Source organism: Drosophila innubila (genome assembly GCF_004354385.1).
Source record: "Drosophila innubila isolate TH190305 chromosome 3L unlocalized genomic scaffold, UK_Dinn_1.0 0_D_3L, whole genome shotgun sequence".
Lineage (NCBI taxonomy): Eukaryota > Metazoa > Arthropoda > Insecta > Diptera > Drosophilidae > Drosophila > Drosophila innubila.
The window spans coordinates 24,283,037-24,296,543 of NW_022995376.1; the positions used below are offsets into that span (position 1 = coordinate 24,283,037).

Genomic DNA, 13,507 nt, shown 5'->3' on the forward strand with positions numbered 1-13,507 from the left:
AATCAAAAATATCTATCTGGTCTTTGAAAACCCGTTCCAAAATTTGATAACAATATTCGCTCTTGTTCTTTACAGTTTAATTAAATAAGCTGTTGAAATATGTGGAAAAGTGTGCTAATAAATTTCCCGCATTATCAGACAAAAGCGACAATTGCATAAATTTAAATAATTGCGAATGTTAAGTAGAAAGTACTCGACATTTTTAGTAAATTGTAAAATTTATGCCAAACTGCATTCCCCAATTTACAATCATTGATGCGGGACGGTGGTTGGGTGGTTGGATGGTTGAGTGGTTGAGTGGTTGAGTTGACTGGATGGCGGGTTCATTTGGGCAGCTTAGCGCAGTTTTTGCAATTGCGCTTTGTACACGCTTTGGACCATGGATTTAATCTGTGCTTCTGCCCAGCACACAACATTGTCATGGCAGCAACAATTAAGCCGTGCGTACAAATTCTCCTGCAAATTTCTCATTCATTGCCCGTTGGGGCCTATGGAACCGCAAATGCGAACACGCCCAATGCAGCCGGCCAACAATTCCAATTGCAGTTCCATTTCGCAGCTGTTACTTGGCATAATGAAAGCAACTCACGGGTGACATCCATTCACAATGGTCTAACCCTTGTCACTCCACTTGCCCAGTTGCCCCATTAAACCAGAGGCAACCACAACGCTGAGGACGATGACGATGGCGATGGCGATGACAACAATACGCCGATTGGTCCTGTGATTAACTGCATCGCAGTTGTGCATTTTGAGTTTTAGCTTTTAATTCTAAACAGCAACTCGTTAAATTGTGCCACTTCTTGTAGCGGTTAACCGCAGAAGCTGTTGAAAGATTAAGAATCCCAATGTTCCTTAAAGTATTATCTATTAAGCATTGCTTTTCGTGAGTTCATGGTTCAAGACATCTCCCTGTGACATTTGATCTGCTCATTTTCTAATTGCTTGAGCAACATGCATCGAAATCAAATTACATCCAGCATGATACTGAATGAAATGTCTGCTTCGATTGACAGGCAAAGTTCTGAATCTGTCAATGAAATGTAAGCAAATAACCCAACCAACATGAGCAAGCATCACACATTTAATCAGTAAAACGAAGCAGAAGTTAATGAAGGCAGTCAGGCAGTCGTCTCGGTACAAAGATGAGTCCTGGCCGTGTAATATCAGCACTTTGTCTACGCATTCGGCTGCAAAAGTTTTTGCAGGTGTCTACTACAAGGCAATCGCAAATTAATATGCCTGAAGGCACACTTAAAAGACCATTTTCATAAATACGTCTACATGAATAAATACATATATGTACATATCTCAGCAGCGCACTTTCATAATGATTAAACAGACTGACATTTCATTACTTGGATACGAAAATGAGCACAGGCATCGAAGTATTCATAATATGGGAAGGAAGGTCTATATTCTTAAATTTTCTTTAATTTTTTATATACGTTGTTTGCAAACAAAGTTATTCAAATTATCTGCTAATTTAATAACACACATAATCGCTAGAAAAATGAAACTTTTCAACAATTATACTATATACTACAATCTTGTATAGTATTTTAAATAACTTCTCTAAATTCGACAAACCTTAATGAATAATTTTGATATTTTTTTTTCAGCAGACGCTAATGAACTTGTTGTAGTTTACCAATTACCATGATAACCAAATTAAATTAACTGTTAAAAATGTACATATTGAAATTAGTCGCTCAATTACAGCTGAATAACTTAAAAACAAAACTTAATACAAAATAAAAATATTCTAACAACATGTATAAAATATTGCTTAACTCATACTACAACTGCTCATTGCAGTTTATTGCTTTTTTTTTATCTGCTGAACAAAACTTTTCTAAACAAAAGCAAATAAACGTGCAAAATTAACGAATTGTTGAATGTGTGCATATTGTGAAAGTTTTTTCTGCATTTGTTTTTGGGTTTAATTGAAAAAGTTGATCAGATCGCAACGTCTATTAGTTTACCATTTTTTATAACAACAAGACTAGTTTTTCAACAGCTAAATAATGTAAATACAAGATAAAACTAAAACTAAGAAAACAAAGTTATACATAATAAAACTAACATAATATATTTAAAAAAAAATTGATTGAAAAGGTATAATAGCTTATATAAATAAAACAGAAATCATTATTCATAAAAAGTATAAATAGCATATCATTCATTATAAAAAGTCAAATTTCTTCAAAAACTAAATAATGCAAAATTTTTATCTTTTCTGGTCATGTTTGCCTGTTTTCAAACAATGGCTTTATGCCAATAGCAGGCAGCAGTTTATAAATAAGGAGTAAAAAAAAGTAAAAACGAGCAACAGAAAGTCCAATCACTGAACGAGAAAACCACTTGAAAAGCAAGCAGAAATAAAGGAGGTAAGACAACATCGGAGCACCCACATAAGTAGTTGTTAGTATAAAAACTAACACGCAGTATGGCAACAATAATAACAAGACAACAATAGCAACAAGAAACACGACTTTCTGTCTGTATGTCCGTTTTGTCTGTTATATAAAAAGCAAAATAATTGGCGTGTCAGACATTTTGTTACGCCCAATTTAAGTGCTTCCGTCTTTGCATGGCAGTCAGCTCCGCTCCGCTCTGCTCTGCTCCGCTCAGCACAGCTCTGTGTGGCATGCAGCGGCAGACTAGTGGCAAGTGCATTCAGAAGAGGAGGCAACGAAAAGTGGGAGATGAGATCATGGGTCGAAAGTCACACCAATCCTCTTCGCAACCCTCTGCTTGGTATGCTCGGAGAAATTGGGTTTCCAGCAGAAGTATTTAAATGCTTTTGCAACTATGTAACATTAAACGCAGTGGGAAAAAGCAATTCCGCATAATTGCTTTGATTTATTAAATTACATTTCTTAAACAATTTACATAACACATGAGACGGAGGTTTGCTTGGAGGGAAGTCTTAATTACATCTAAATAAATATAATTTTTATTATAAAATAAATTACTCTCCCTCTTCTAAACGATTACTTTTATTTAATACTAATTGCAATAATAATGTATCATTGATTTATATTTTATAATTATTGGGAAGTCATTCATTGAAACTCTCATTTAAATTAATCAAGTGCATTCAACCGGCATATTGACATTGTCGTCATTTATATACACATACAAATATTAATATTATTTTTTTCCTACACTAAATTAAAATACATCCGTCCGTTAATACCGTTGACTGCGAAATAATTAATTTCCATAACAAAATTTACATTAATTAAATATATCACAATGGCAAATGTGAATGCACATTTAAATGTAAATAATTTAATGAAACAGTTTTTAATTGCTTCGAGGCAATAAATGCAATTAAGATCGATTAAGAGAAGACTATAAAAAAACACACTGTACGGGATGCTAACAGTAAATTGAATGATTTAATATATAAAACAACGAAGTTTGCATTAGATATTTACAAAATAACTGTTCAAATAAAAATAATTTATGGATGAGAAAGAGACTCGTGTTTTTATTTTAAATTTTTTAGCTTTAATAATAATATTTATTTTCTGTTAGTTTAGTGAGTGAAGTGAATCGCTGTTTGCTTATCTAAGTAGGTGGAATTTAAGAAAAACCTATACTTCTTAAAAAATAATGTACATTGCCACATTAAATGTTAAACTACGAAAAAATTAAATGCCAGCACAGTTTTGGTGTTCAAAAAACAAACCGTTTGCGAGTTTGCATGCGACGTTAGCGTTCACCAACCAAGCCATGTAATTACCAATACGTGTACATACACACACACACACACACTCGCATACATAACCTATACTTTTACTCACATAAATGTGTTTAGAACTCTTGCACACTTCCGTTTAAAACCTTTCACTTCCGCTTTACAGTGCAGTCAAAATGTATGCAACAAGCAACAAAGGAGAAAAAAACGCCAAAAAAAAAAAAAAACAAAAGTATGTAAACTTTTCGTATCGCATGTGACACGCATATGCAAATCTTATTTTTTAACTTTTTGTTTTATTTATACAAACGTTTGGGATATAAATGAAGTCTGAAATATTTTTCCAAGCGCTGGAAAGTTTGCTACAAATATTGAAACTGTTCTCGTTGGGGAATCCAGGCTGCAGATTGCGAATGCGTATTATCGCTTGTAAATTATGGCGACAAAAAAGCAATCAATTTTTAATTTGCGTTTAATTAAAAATATAGCTGGCGAGGTGCAATTTAAAATGTGAACGGGCCCAAAAGGCCGTCGCTGCCGTCGCCAGTGTCAATAATGTATTTCGACGCGATGTCGATGTCGAAAGTTAGCCAACATGAGACGACGCTTAAATGACAGCAACCAAAATCTGGTTTTGTTGCAATCAATCATGGCCATGGACAGTGCCAGTGCCAGTGCCAGTGCCAGTGCCAGTGCCAGTGCCAGTGCCAGTGCCAGTGCCAGTGCCAGTGCCAGTGCCAGTGCCAGTGCCAGTGCCAGTGCCAGTGCCAGTGCCATTGCCAGTTTCCTAACACATTCACAATCATATATGTATACGGTGTAGCATCGTCAGCGGTAATTGGAAATAGGTGGCGTTGTGATTGCGTGGTCAGCGTCAGCTCATGCCCCAATCCCTGGCTGACATATGGTTGTTCACACGCAGCTGAGATCGAACCCACCGCTGCATTGTGGTTGCAACTCAAAAAGTTTCTCATGACACTCACTCGTTCACTTTGATGACTTTATTAGCATGCAAAGTGGCGTATACTTGATATGCGAATAATGAGCATACGATTAAATTGGCAAACAATCAGTAAACAACTTATAACCACTGAATGATGGCTTCAATTTGCCAAAAATTGTTGAATTGTAAAGTGAAATGTCAAATGATTAATATATATGCACCTGTTGCCAGAGATTATCTGAAGTGAGACTCTTTTTACAATCCAGTCGCAGCCCTCCTACAAATTATAGCTCATAAATTTAACTTGATTCCCTGGAATGGTGGCCATTGAAAACATCCATTAATGTTAATGCAAATGCGCCAGGCGGCCGTCTCCTCTGCCGCTTAAAAATGTCACAAACATGAAATTTAATAATTCTAATTTGTTAAATTTATGAAGTTTATTACTTGTTTAATAGACATAAATGCTATGGTGCCAATGCCATCCCGTCGTGTCGACTACCACATTGTTTCGAATCTGTCGTACCAGAAACAGAAACTACCCCAGCACCACCAAGACAAACCACCCCACACCATACCACCAAAATCCACGCATATACTTACAACAGCAGGCGCCAAAATACATATAACCGTACATTAGATAATCATTTGAAATACAACGACATTTTTATACACTTATTTAAAAAATTATATTAAGATAACTATCAGTTCAGTTCCAAAAATCTCTTGGGTAAAACCAACCGTTCGTAAGGTAAGAGATTACATTATTTCGAACATGTTTTCAAAGCCAAAAAAACGGCTACCTCAAATTTACTTCCAAATTTAATAAAATTATTATTTTTAGGTTTACTATATTTTATGTAATAAACAAATTCATTAAAAATGTTATCTTTTCATTTTTATATAATCTAAAAAATAATTTAGTTAAACTCAACAGATATTACATTTTGTCAAATCTCTGAACATATTTTAATTCAATTCAATAAATACTTATTTTGTCAAATCTCTTAAAAATTTTTTAGACATTTGAAAACAATGGCTTTGATTTGTTGAACACACCTGAATATGACTGAAATAATTTTTGAATTTTTTTTACCACGAATTGCTTTTAAATGTGAAATTTTTTGAAATTATTTATTTTGAATTTTTTAGTGTATATTAACTTCGACTTGATAATTATTTTATTAATATTTTTTGTTCATATTTTTTTCTTTCTCCTGATGTTTTTCGCAGTGGGAACTTTGTTTTTTTTTTTTGCATTTTTGCTGGTGGTGTTTTATTATTTTTATTATATTTTGCCTTTGTTTTGCAATGCGGCGTCATGTCGCACTTGGAGCATAGGCGAGAATTCGCCACTGTTGGCTACGTGCGGAAATGTCTCTAAATTGTGTGTAAAAATGTTTGGCTTTTTGTGGGATTTGCTTTCTCTGTCTCTATTTTACTCTGTGTCGCTTTGTGCCCTTCTGACACCATATGGCCCCAGCAGATAAGGCTAAGTAATTGATGGAAATTTTGAAAGTTAAATGCAAACCAAATGCAGAATATCTATTAACTTAGGACACATTAAAAAACTTGGGCCATGCAAGGACTGTTCCTTAAAGAGTAACTCCTTTAAAAACTGACTTAACTCGCATGCTAACCACAAATGACAATCTGTAGTTAGTTGAAGCTGCAGTTGAGGCTTACTCCCTTCAGAATCTGTGCTTAACTATGAAATTGAGACTTGTTCGTTGACTACATTTTGCGGTTTACTCAGATGGCACAGTTTTTAGCACAGGGGGGGATCTGCAAAAATACATGTACCGTAACGTGCCTCACTTTGTTTGCCTAAAACTTATCAAGGCCATTCTAAGTGTATGCCCAGAAACTGGCAGCCAGAGCAAACAAGCGGCTAAATGCTTCAAGCTGCATTGATCTAGCTCCATCTCCCACATGTGGATTACATGTACGTATAGTCAATTGTCGATTTTCTGTGGATATTGTGCACTCCTCTGGATGGCTTTCACTGTATCTGTGTATGTGCAGAAGGAGGTTTGCTGGTCATTTTCACTTGATTGGGCAATTTCCAATTGTACATTGTCTGAGCGACCACAAGCTGATGGCTAAATTAACTGGCATATATCGCATTTTCCATTTGGTTGTGGTCATGTGCCTCAAATGCCCATAAGAAATTAGAAAAAGAGACATAAACTGTCAAAGAACAATGTAGATGACAACTCGAAGTATAATATCCACAATAAGATGATTTCTTTTCAGCTCAAGCATTTCAAATAATTCAAATGCAATAACCATTTAACAGTTAAGTTAATGTTCAATTGAATTAATAAAACATTTGATTTTGTCTACGAAACATTCATATATTTTGTGGCAAAAGACAGTCGCTTAAGCCACAAAAGTTTGCAGCAAAACCATAAATTTGGGTAGTGCTCACAGAAAATGGAATACGAGTAAACGGGAGCAAGACTATGGTCAGAAGGCCCAACTAAAAGCTGTCAACAAGGGCCAAATACAAAAAAAAATGCGCTGCTTATGATTAATGATTTACGCACAAAAGCAAACCCCGAAGAGTAGCAACAACATAAGAGCGAGATAGATGGCAAGAGGGTGAGAGAGAAGGATAAAAAAAACGGCCTTAAAGCAGGCAACGTTGAACGTCAACATCCAGAGGCTTTGGAGCTGCGGCTTTCAGTTTGTTTGGCTTTACAGGCATCGTAGCGTGTATTAAGGGAATTAAAATGTTATTATATAAAATAAGAATGAGGGCCATAGCTTTGGGTAGAGCTCTGAGGAGGGTGACAAGTGGTTGCTGCTGCTGTTGGGCCCAGCCACTGATCCCGGATAACGATGCGATAATCACACCCGGCACAAACAGCACAGCTACCATATGAAAGACGGACCGGGAGACAGACAGGCTAACTGAATGAAAGGCAGGTGACTTGTGCATAATTTTAAATTTTCACATCTCTTGTACTTTATAAAGAACTTAATTTTACGCTCTTGCATTCAGCAACGTGAATTAGCTGGAGGTCTGAAAGACAGGGGAACTGAATTGTCAAATAAATTGTAAAAAATTGACAAACTTGAATCAAAGTCACACAAGCTGCTCCAATTTATAATATAAGCATTAAATTTAAAGCTAAAAATTTAATTTTATTTTTATGGCATATTATAACCAGCAGAAATAACAATATCAATTTAAAATATAAATCAAATTATTTAAAAACAATTCGCATTAAATGTTTATTATTTTTCTGAGGGGTAATTTATAAAAAATGATTAGTCCAACATTCGTTGCTAGGATTGGGAAAAACCCAGAAAAGACCCAATCAAACCAATAGCAAATGATAGTGAAGGCTTAGCATCTGTTGAAAAAAAATGTAAGAATACAAATGCCTTTTAAACAATAAAATTATTACGTACCATTAAAAGGTGGACATTGAAACTAGGAGAGAAACAAATGACACATAGATTCATCTAATTGAGCATGACAATCGTTAAGGTAAGCAGTTGATAAATGATCTTAAGAATCTATTAATTAAAAAATATGACAATCATACCATAAGAATATTAAGTAAACGCACCATAAAAACGGTGACAACTAATTCCATGTAGGTTAATCTATTTGATCATGGCACGAAAAAAGGTAAAAAGTTGATAGGAGAACTTGAGCATCTGTTAAAGTAATTGCAAGCACGATAATGTCTATGAATCAATAATAAAATTACGTATACGCACCGCCATATAAGTGGCCATTGAGACAGGAGTAAAGTTGTAAGTGCGCAGCACACGAGATTCGCGGGACCGCATAATAAAGAAAAGAATCATCCTGCGATAATTTCGATCGCCCTCATACCAATTGTTGTAAAACGCGGCCAACATCAATTTGTCACTCTAAAATATGCAAAACATGAATACTTCTATACATATTTGAATACAAATCAACTTACAGTCGTAGTGAACTGTGTTCCATTGTAGCAAATAAAGATGGTAAAAACAAGAAATGATAACAGTCCCACAGAGTATTTAAAGGCAGCGGCCAGATCGATCATGACCATGGCAAAGCCCATCAGACAAATGGCAATCGTCGAAGTTGCAAACGTACTTAGAAACATAAAGTTAAAGATGCGATTGATATCGTTGGCAATGTGCAGAAGGTGACAATGATAGGCAATCATTTCTTTAAGCTGTTCATTGGCATCCGGTTGACGAGCATCCAGTGTGTTGAATTCATGGGCCAGGGCATCGAAGTGCATCTGCATTTGTGTAGTGAAAAAGCACAACAAAAATTGGCTGGTCATGATGACAGCCACGCCAGACAATGAAGCTACAGCCTGACACAGATAGGAGGCAACAAAGCTTGGCATCGAGTTCTCTGTAACGAACAACTGCCAGGGATACCACGTATTGGATTGGGTCTTGTATATGATGTGCTGTGAATCAGCGTACAAGTTGTAGATTAATCCAATAACAGGCAGAGAATTATAAAAAGTATATGCGAACAGGAAAAAGATGGTGGTGTACTTCATCAATTGCGACGACTTTAGGTAGTAGTGTTCAATCCGATAGAGTCGCCTCTGATGTGAGTACAGCTGCTGCAGTTGATCCAACATGGTCTCAATATCGGTGCGATGATGCAACAACATCCACATATAGCTCGCGCCAACAAGAGTTAATCCCAATACGCTGCAAGTCTCGGAGATTTGTGCTATTAAGACGGCCAGTTGCATCTCCTGAGTCTCCGCCAGGCACAGATCGGTGACCAAGCCAAGATTCTGATAGAAGAGATTTACTGCTCCAATAATAAACCATACTTGCTTGATAAATGTCTGCTGGCCAGCTACGGACTTTCTGCCACTCCATTCGTATGTCCGTATCATGGCCAGTTGGCAACCAAGATCCGGATAATACATAAAGTCCTTAAGCTGCATGGTGCTTCCAAGAGAAACTCGATTATGTTAGACTTCCCTCTCTGGGACTGGCTTTTATAGAAACCTCGAGGCGGGGGCATTTTGCTCCAATCAAAGAGCTCATTAAATAATCTTTTTATTGGCTTGCCAAGTTGCGTAAGCAAATTAGGTAAATTGCACAATATTTAATAAGCTCCTGGGAAAGTGCAACTGATTCAATTGATTGATTATTTCTAAATTAGACAAACCTTTTGTAATTATATAATCACAGGGCCTTGTAAAGATTCTTGAAAAATATGCATAAGTTTGTCGAAACTTTCCCATTTTGATAAGCGCTGCAAAACAACTTAAAATATTTATATAAAAAGCCAAAACTGAAGTACTTTTAAATATTTAATATTTCTATTTGCTCAGTTTGTGTTTGGTAAGTGTTCAAGTTTCGTCTTTCATGAAAAATTGAAAAAGTTCTAAGAGCACTGAGAGCAGATTTATCACCGTTGCGTTTTAACCCTGGCTAAAACCAGGTATTTGCCATAATGGAAGTGTTGCAAAAGCAAACGCAACGGCGGAAATTTTTAGAAGTTATACAAAATTTTATTGTTGGCACAAAATCAATAATATAATAATATCAATTCCGACTTCATAAAAGGGGACAATAATGAAATTAAGGTAAAATTACTTAATGACAGATTTTAATTTGAAGAACTTTAAATCTTTGATTTTTTAATTGATCTTAACTCATTATAGTCAACTTTTCTCGACTCATCCTAAGATACCCCAACAAATTACAACATAAATAAAAAAAAAAAATTACTTGCTGTATTAAGTTGAAATTTTAATTCCTATCGAAAATCTTTGATAACAATTCTGGCTTAGCTTTTTTGTCATTTTTATATGACATAGAGATACCTTTCAAGTATTTTTTATATTCTTATGAAGTTGTTCAGGTGTGCAAGAGTATGTAGGTTTTTTTTATTATTTTTTATTTAATTTTATTTTATTTGTATTGAGTGTACTGAGAAACTGATGACAAGCAAATAACGAAGCGAGTCTCGTTTGTTTATTTCTTTTATATTTGTGTCAACCTCATAATGTGATGCCTCTAAGCCGGGCTATCAGTCTTTTATATTTGGTTCGTTGCTGTTGCCATTGGCGCTGTCTCCCATCTTTGTACGTCTATTTGCTTGCATGTGTGAATGTATGGGTGTTTGTGTGTGTATGTGTGTGTGTGTGTGCGCTCCATTTCCGCCGGAAGCCTTGCGACAAACAGACAGATTCGTCGCGCACTCGTATATGTATTGTACTTACCGCTTGCTGCCTTGTTTATTTCTTTGTTTATGGCCATTCCTGTTTTTATGGTCGCCTTCCCCCGCCCTCTTACCCGCATTTCTGATTGTCGCTTTTATATTTATGTGGTTTATACGCTCGCGCGCCTCATATGTTAAGTCTGTATCTATATATAAGTATGGCTTCTATGTCTATGAATTTCCCAGGGCTTCGTTTGGCCCTTTTGCTTTATGGTCTGCTGATGCTGCTTCTTTATCCTTGTGAATTCGTTAGCGTCTGTTTGCATTGTTTTTTCGCAACACCTTTCTGTCATTTGTTTGTTGTGGTAATTAAACTTTGATTGCTTTCAAATTGTTTTTATTGATTGGCAGATTTTACTTCTGTTTCAACAGTACCAAATTTCCCTTTCCCTTACTAACGAGTTTTATTAAATAGAATTCAGTTGCCATTTTCAAATTGAAAGCTTATTAGCTTGTTGCAGTCGAAACAAAAATTATACAGAATTTTGTTAAGGACCATTTAAATTATATGATATTCATGCTGTTTTCTTAGAAAATAAGAAAGTTTTAATAGCGTAAAAATTTAATTTAATAAGTAAATAAGTCTTATCAATTTATTAAACAAGCAAAACAACACAAGCAGCATTTAAAATAAATATAATAATTAATTTTGGAATAATTTTCTTCCTTTCCATTTGTCTTTCTTTAATGTGATATTAATCCCTTGTTAATTTCTGCAGAAGGGATTTTGATAGACTTTCTTCTAACTTCAATTTATATTAATATTAATTCAGCATTTAAAACTGATTAAATAGAAATAAATGGAAAATGAATGCTAGATATTTTTAGTCAATAATTTGCGTTTGATTTCTTCAAGTTTCATCTTTAGATTTAACAAATATTTTGCATTGATTGCATTTAAGCAATTGCCGTTTTGTAGTATGTGAAAGCAAAGCGATGCTTTCAGATACTTTGAATGCCATTTGGCCAACAATTTGAGCTGAACGTGTGCACAGTCCAAGACAAACAGAAAAGTTGGCAACGCCAACAATGATAGTTGTGTAAAGGGCGGCAGCAAATAGACTTGCCCCGCATAGATGCTACTTGAATGGGGCACGTACAACCAGAGCCAATTGCCAGTAGGACTCACAGCTACGGCTTCAACATAAACCCAAACTCGAACTCTAAGTCAAACTCAAATCGAGTGGCAGCTGCGCGAAATGGACAATCTAAATTATAACCATGGCGTAAGAACGATTGCTGAGGCGGGAGAGTGAGTAATAGTTTTTGGCTGGCAGAACGCCGAGCGCCGAGTGCCGAGCGCCTTCGCCAGGAATTTATAGACGAAGTCCAGCCAAGTGCCACACTACACTCTGGTATGGTATTCACTTTGAATAGTCGTATTCGTATTCGCACTTGTACACTTGGCAACCAAAGGCAACGACATCCATCTTCCTGGACTCACTGACAACTGCAAAGAACTGCGCCCAACTGTTGGATTTATCGATCCTCTGCTCTGCAGGGCCAACAGAGGGCCATTGGGTTTGCCTTTTAAACTAATTAGGCTCTAGCTTATAGCCAGGGCCAACACATGCTACTAATTTCCCAAAAATTTTGCACCGAATGAACTTGTTTGTTTTTTGGCCGCAGTTGAAATAAATTGCTAAAATACTTAGATTGGGTTGGACTGACCGACCTTATACGCATGCCCCTCTCTCTCTCTCTATCCCCTCCTTTCACAATCCTTGTGCTATAAATTCAATTCTTAACTAAATTTCAAGCCGTAACTTTTGTTTGCGTTGTTTACAAGATGCTAGTTCCAATAGTATATGCTTTCCTCCATGACCTCCTGTTCCTCCCCGATCTAGTTTACCTTTTTTTTACCCCGTGGCCATGCCAAAAATTATAGTCAGTTGGAAAATTTATGTGCAATGCCCATGAAAATTAAACGTTCTAGCTGTTTACGTGTAAAACAGCAGCTGCTTCTACTTCCGATATCCGCACTATGAAAATAGTGTGAAAAATTGTTGTTGCTGCCACTGTAAATTTTATAATGAAGATAAATGCGCCTATTAGTCAACAAAATTTATTTGTTTTGATAAAAATTATAAGAGGCTAGAATAGTACTTGAATGACTATAACCATTATTATAATCAGGATAAATAAATACCAGCAAAAATATAACAATATATATTTTCTTATAATTTTAAATTCTTATACTTTGAAAAAAGCTTGCGATTTAAATAATAACTGAATGTATTAACATTTATCATAAATTTACCTACAAATATTATTTAAATTGTAATAGGAATTTTAAAGAATTTTTGTTTATTATTGTTATTTCTTACCATTATAAAAAACGAACACATTATTTTACTTAATTACATTACATCTTTTATATTAGTTATATCACTTTGTTTACTTATTACATGAATATTTGGGATATTTGACATCAACAGCGGAAATGCTGACACCGTTTTAAAATCTAAATCTAATTACTTAAAAAGACCAAATCCAACAGGAAAAAAACAATGCTTCAGTCGTTTCTCGAGAACTTTTGTACAAAATGAATTTAATTAAAGTAATTCGACTGATAAAAACAGTCAAAAAAAAAACAAGTTGACGCTGGCAAAAGCAATTCAAAATAAAGTCAAAGTGCGAA

At 35.3% G+C, this 13,507-nt stretch overlaps 1 protein-coding gene across 1 annotated transcript; it reads right to left on the minus strand.

The window, feature by feature from the left end:
- Positions 1–8,270: 8,270 nt before the first annotated feature.
- Positions 8,271–9,586, minus strand: LOC117788522 (putative odorant receptor 69a). Its single transcript, XM_034627305.1, has 3 exons — positions 8,600–9,586; positions 8,388–8,543; positions 8,271–8,324 (listed from the first exon to the last, which is right to left on the minus strand). The coding sequence occupies exons 1-3, from the start codon at positions 9,578–9,580 to the stop codon at positions 8,271–8,273; spliced, it is 1,191 nt and encodes a 396-aa protein (XP_034483196.1). The 5' UTR covers positions 9,581–9,586.
- Between the last annotated feature and the right edge of the window lie 3,921 nt (positions 9,587–13,507).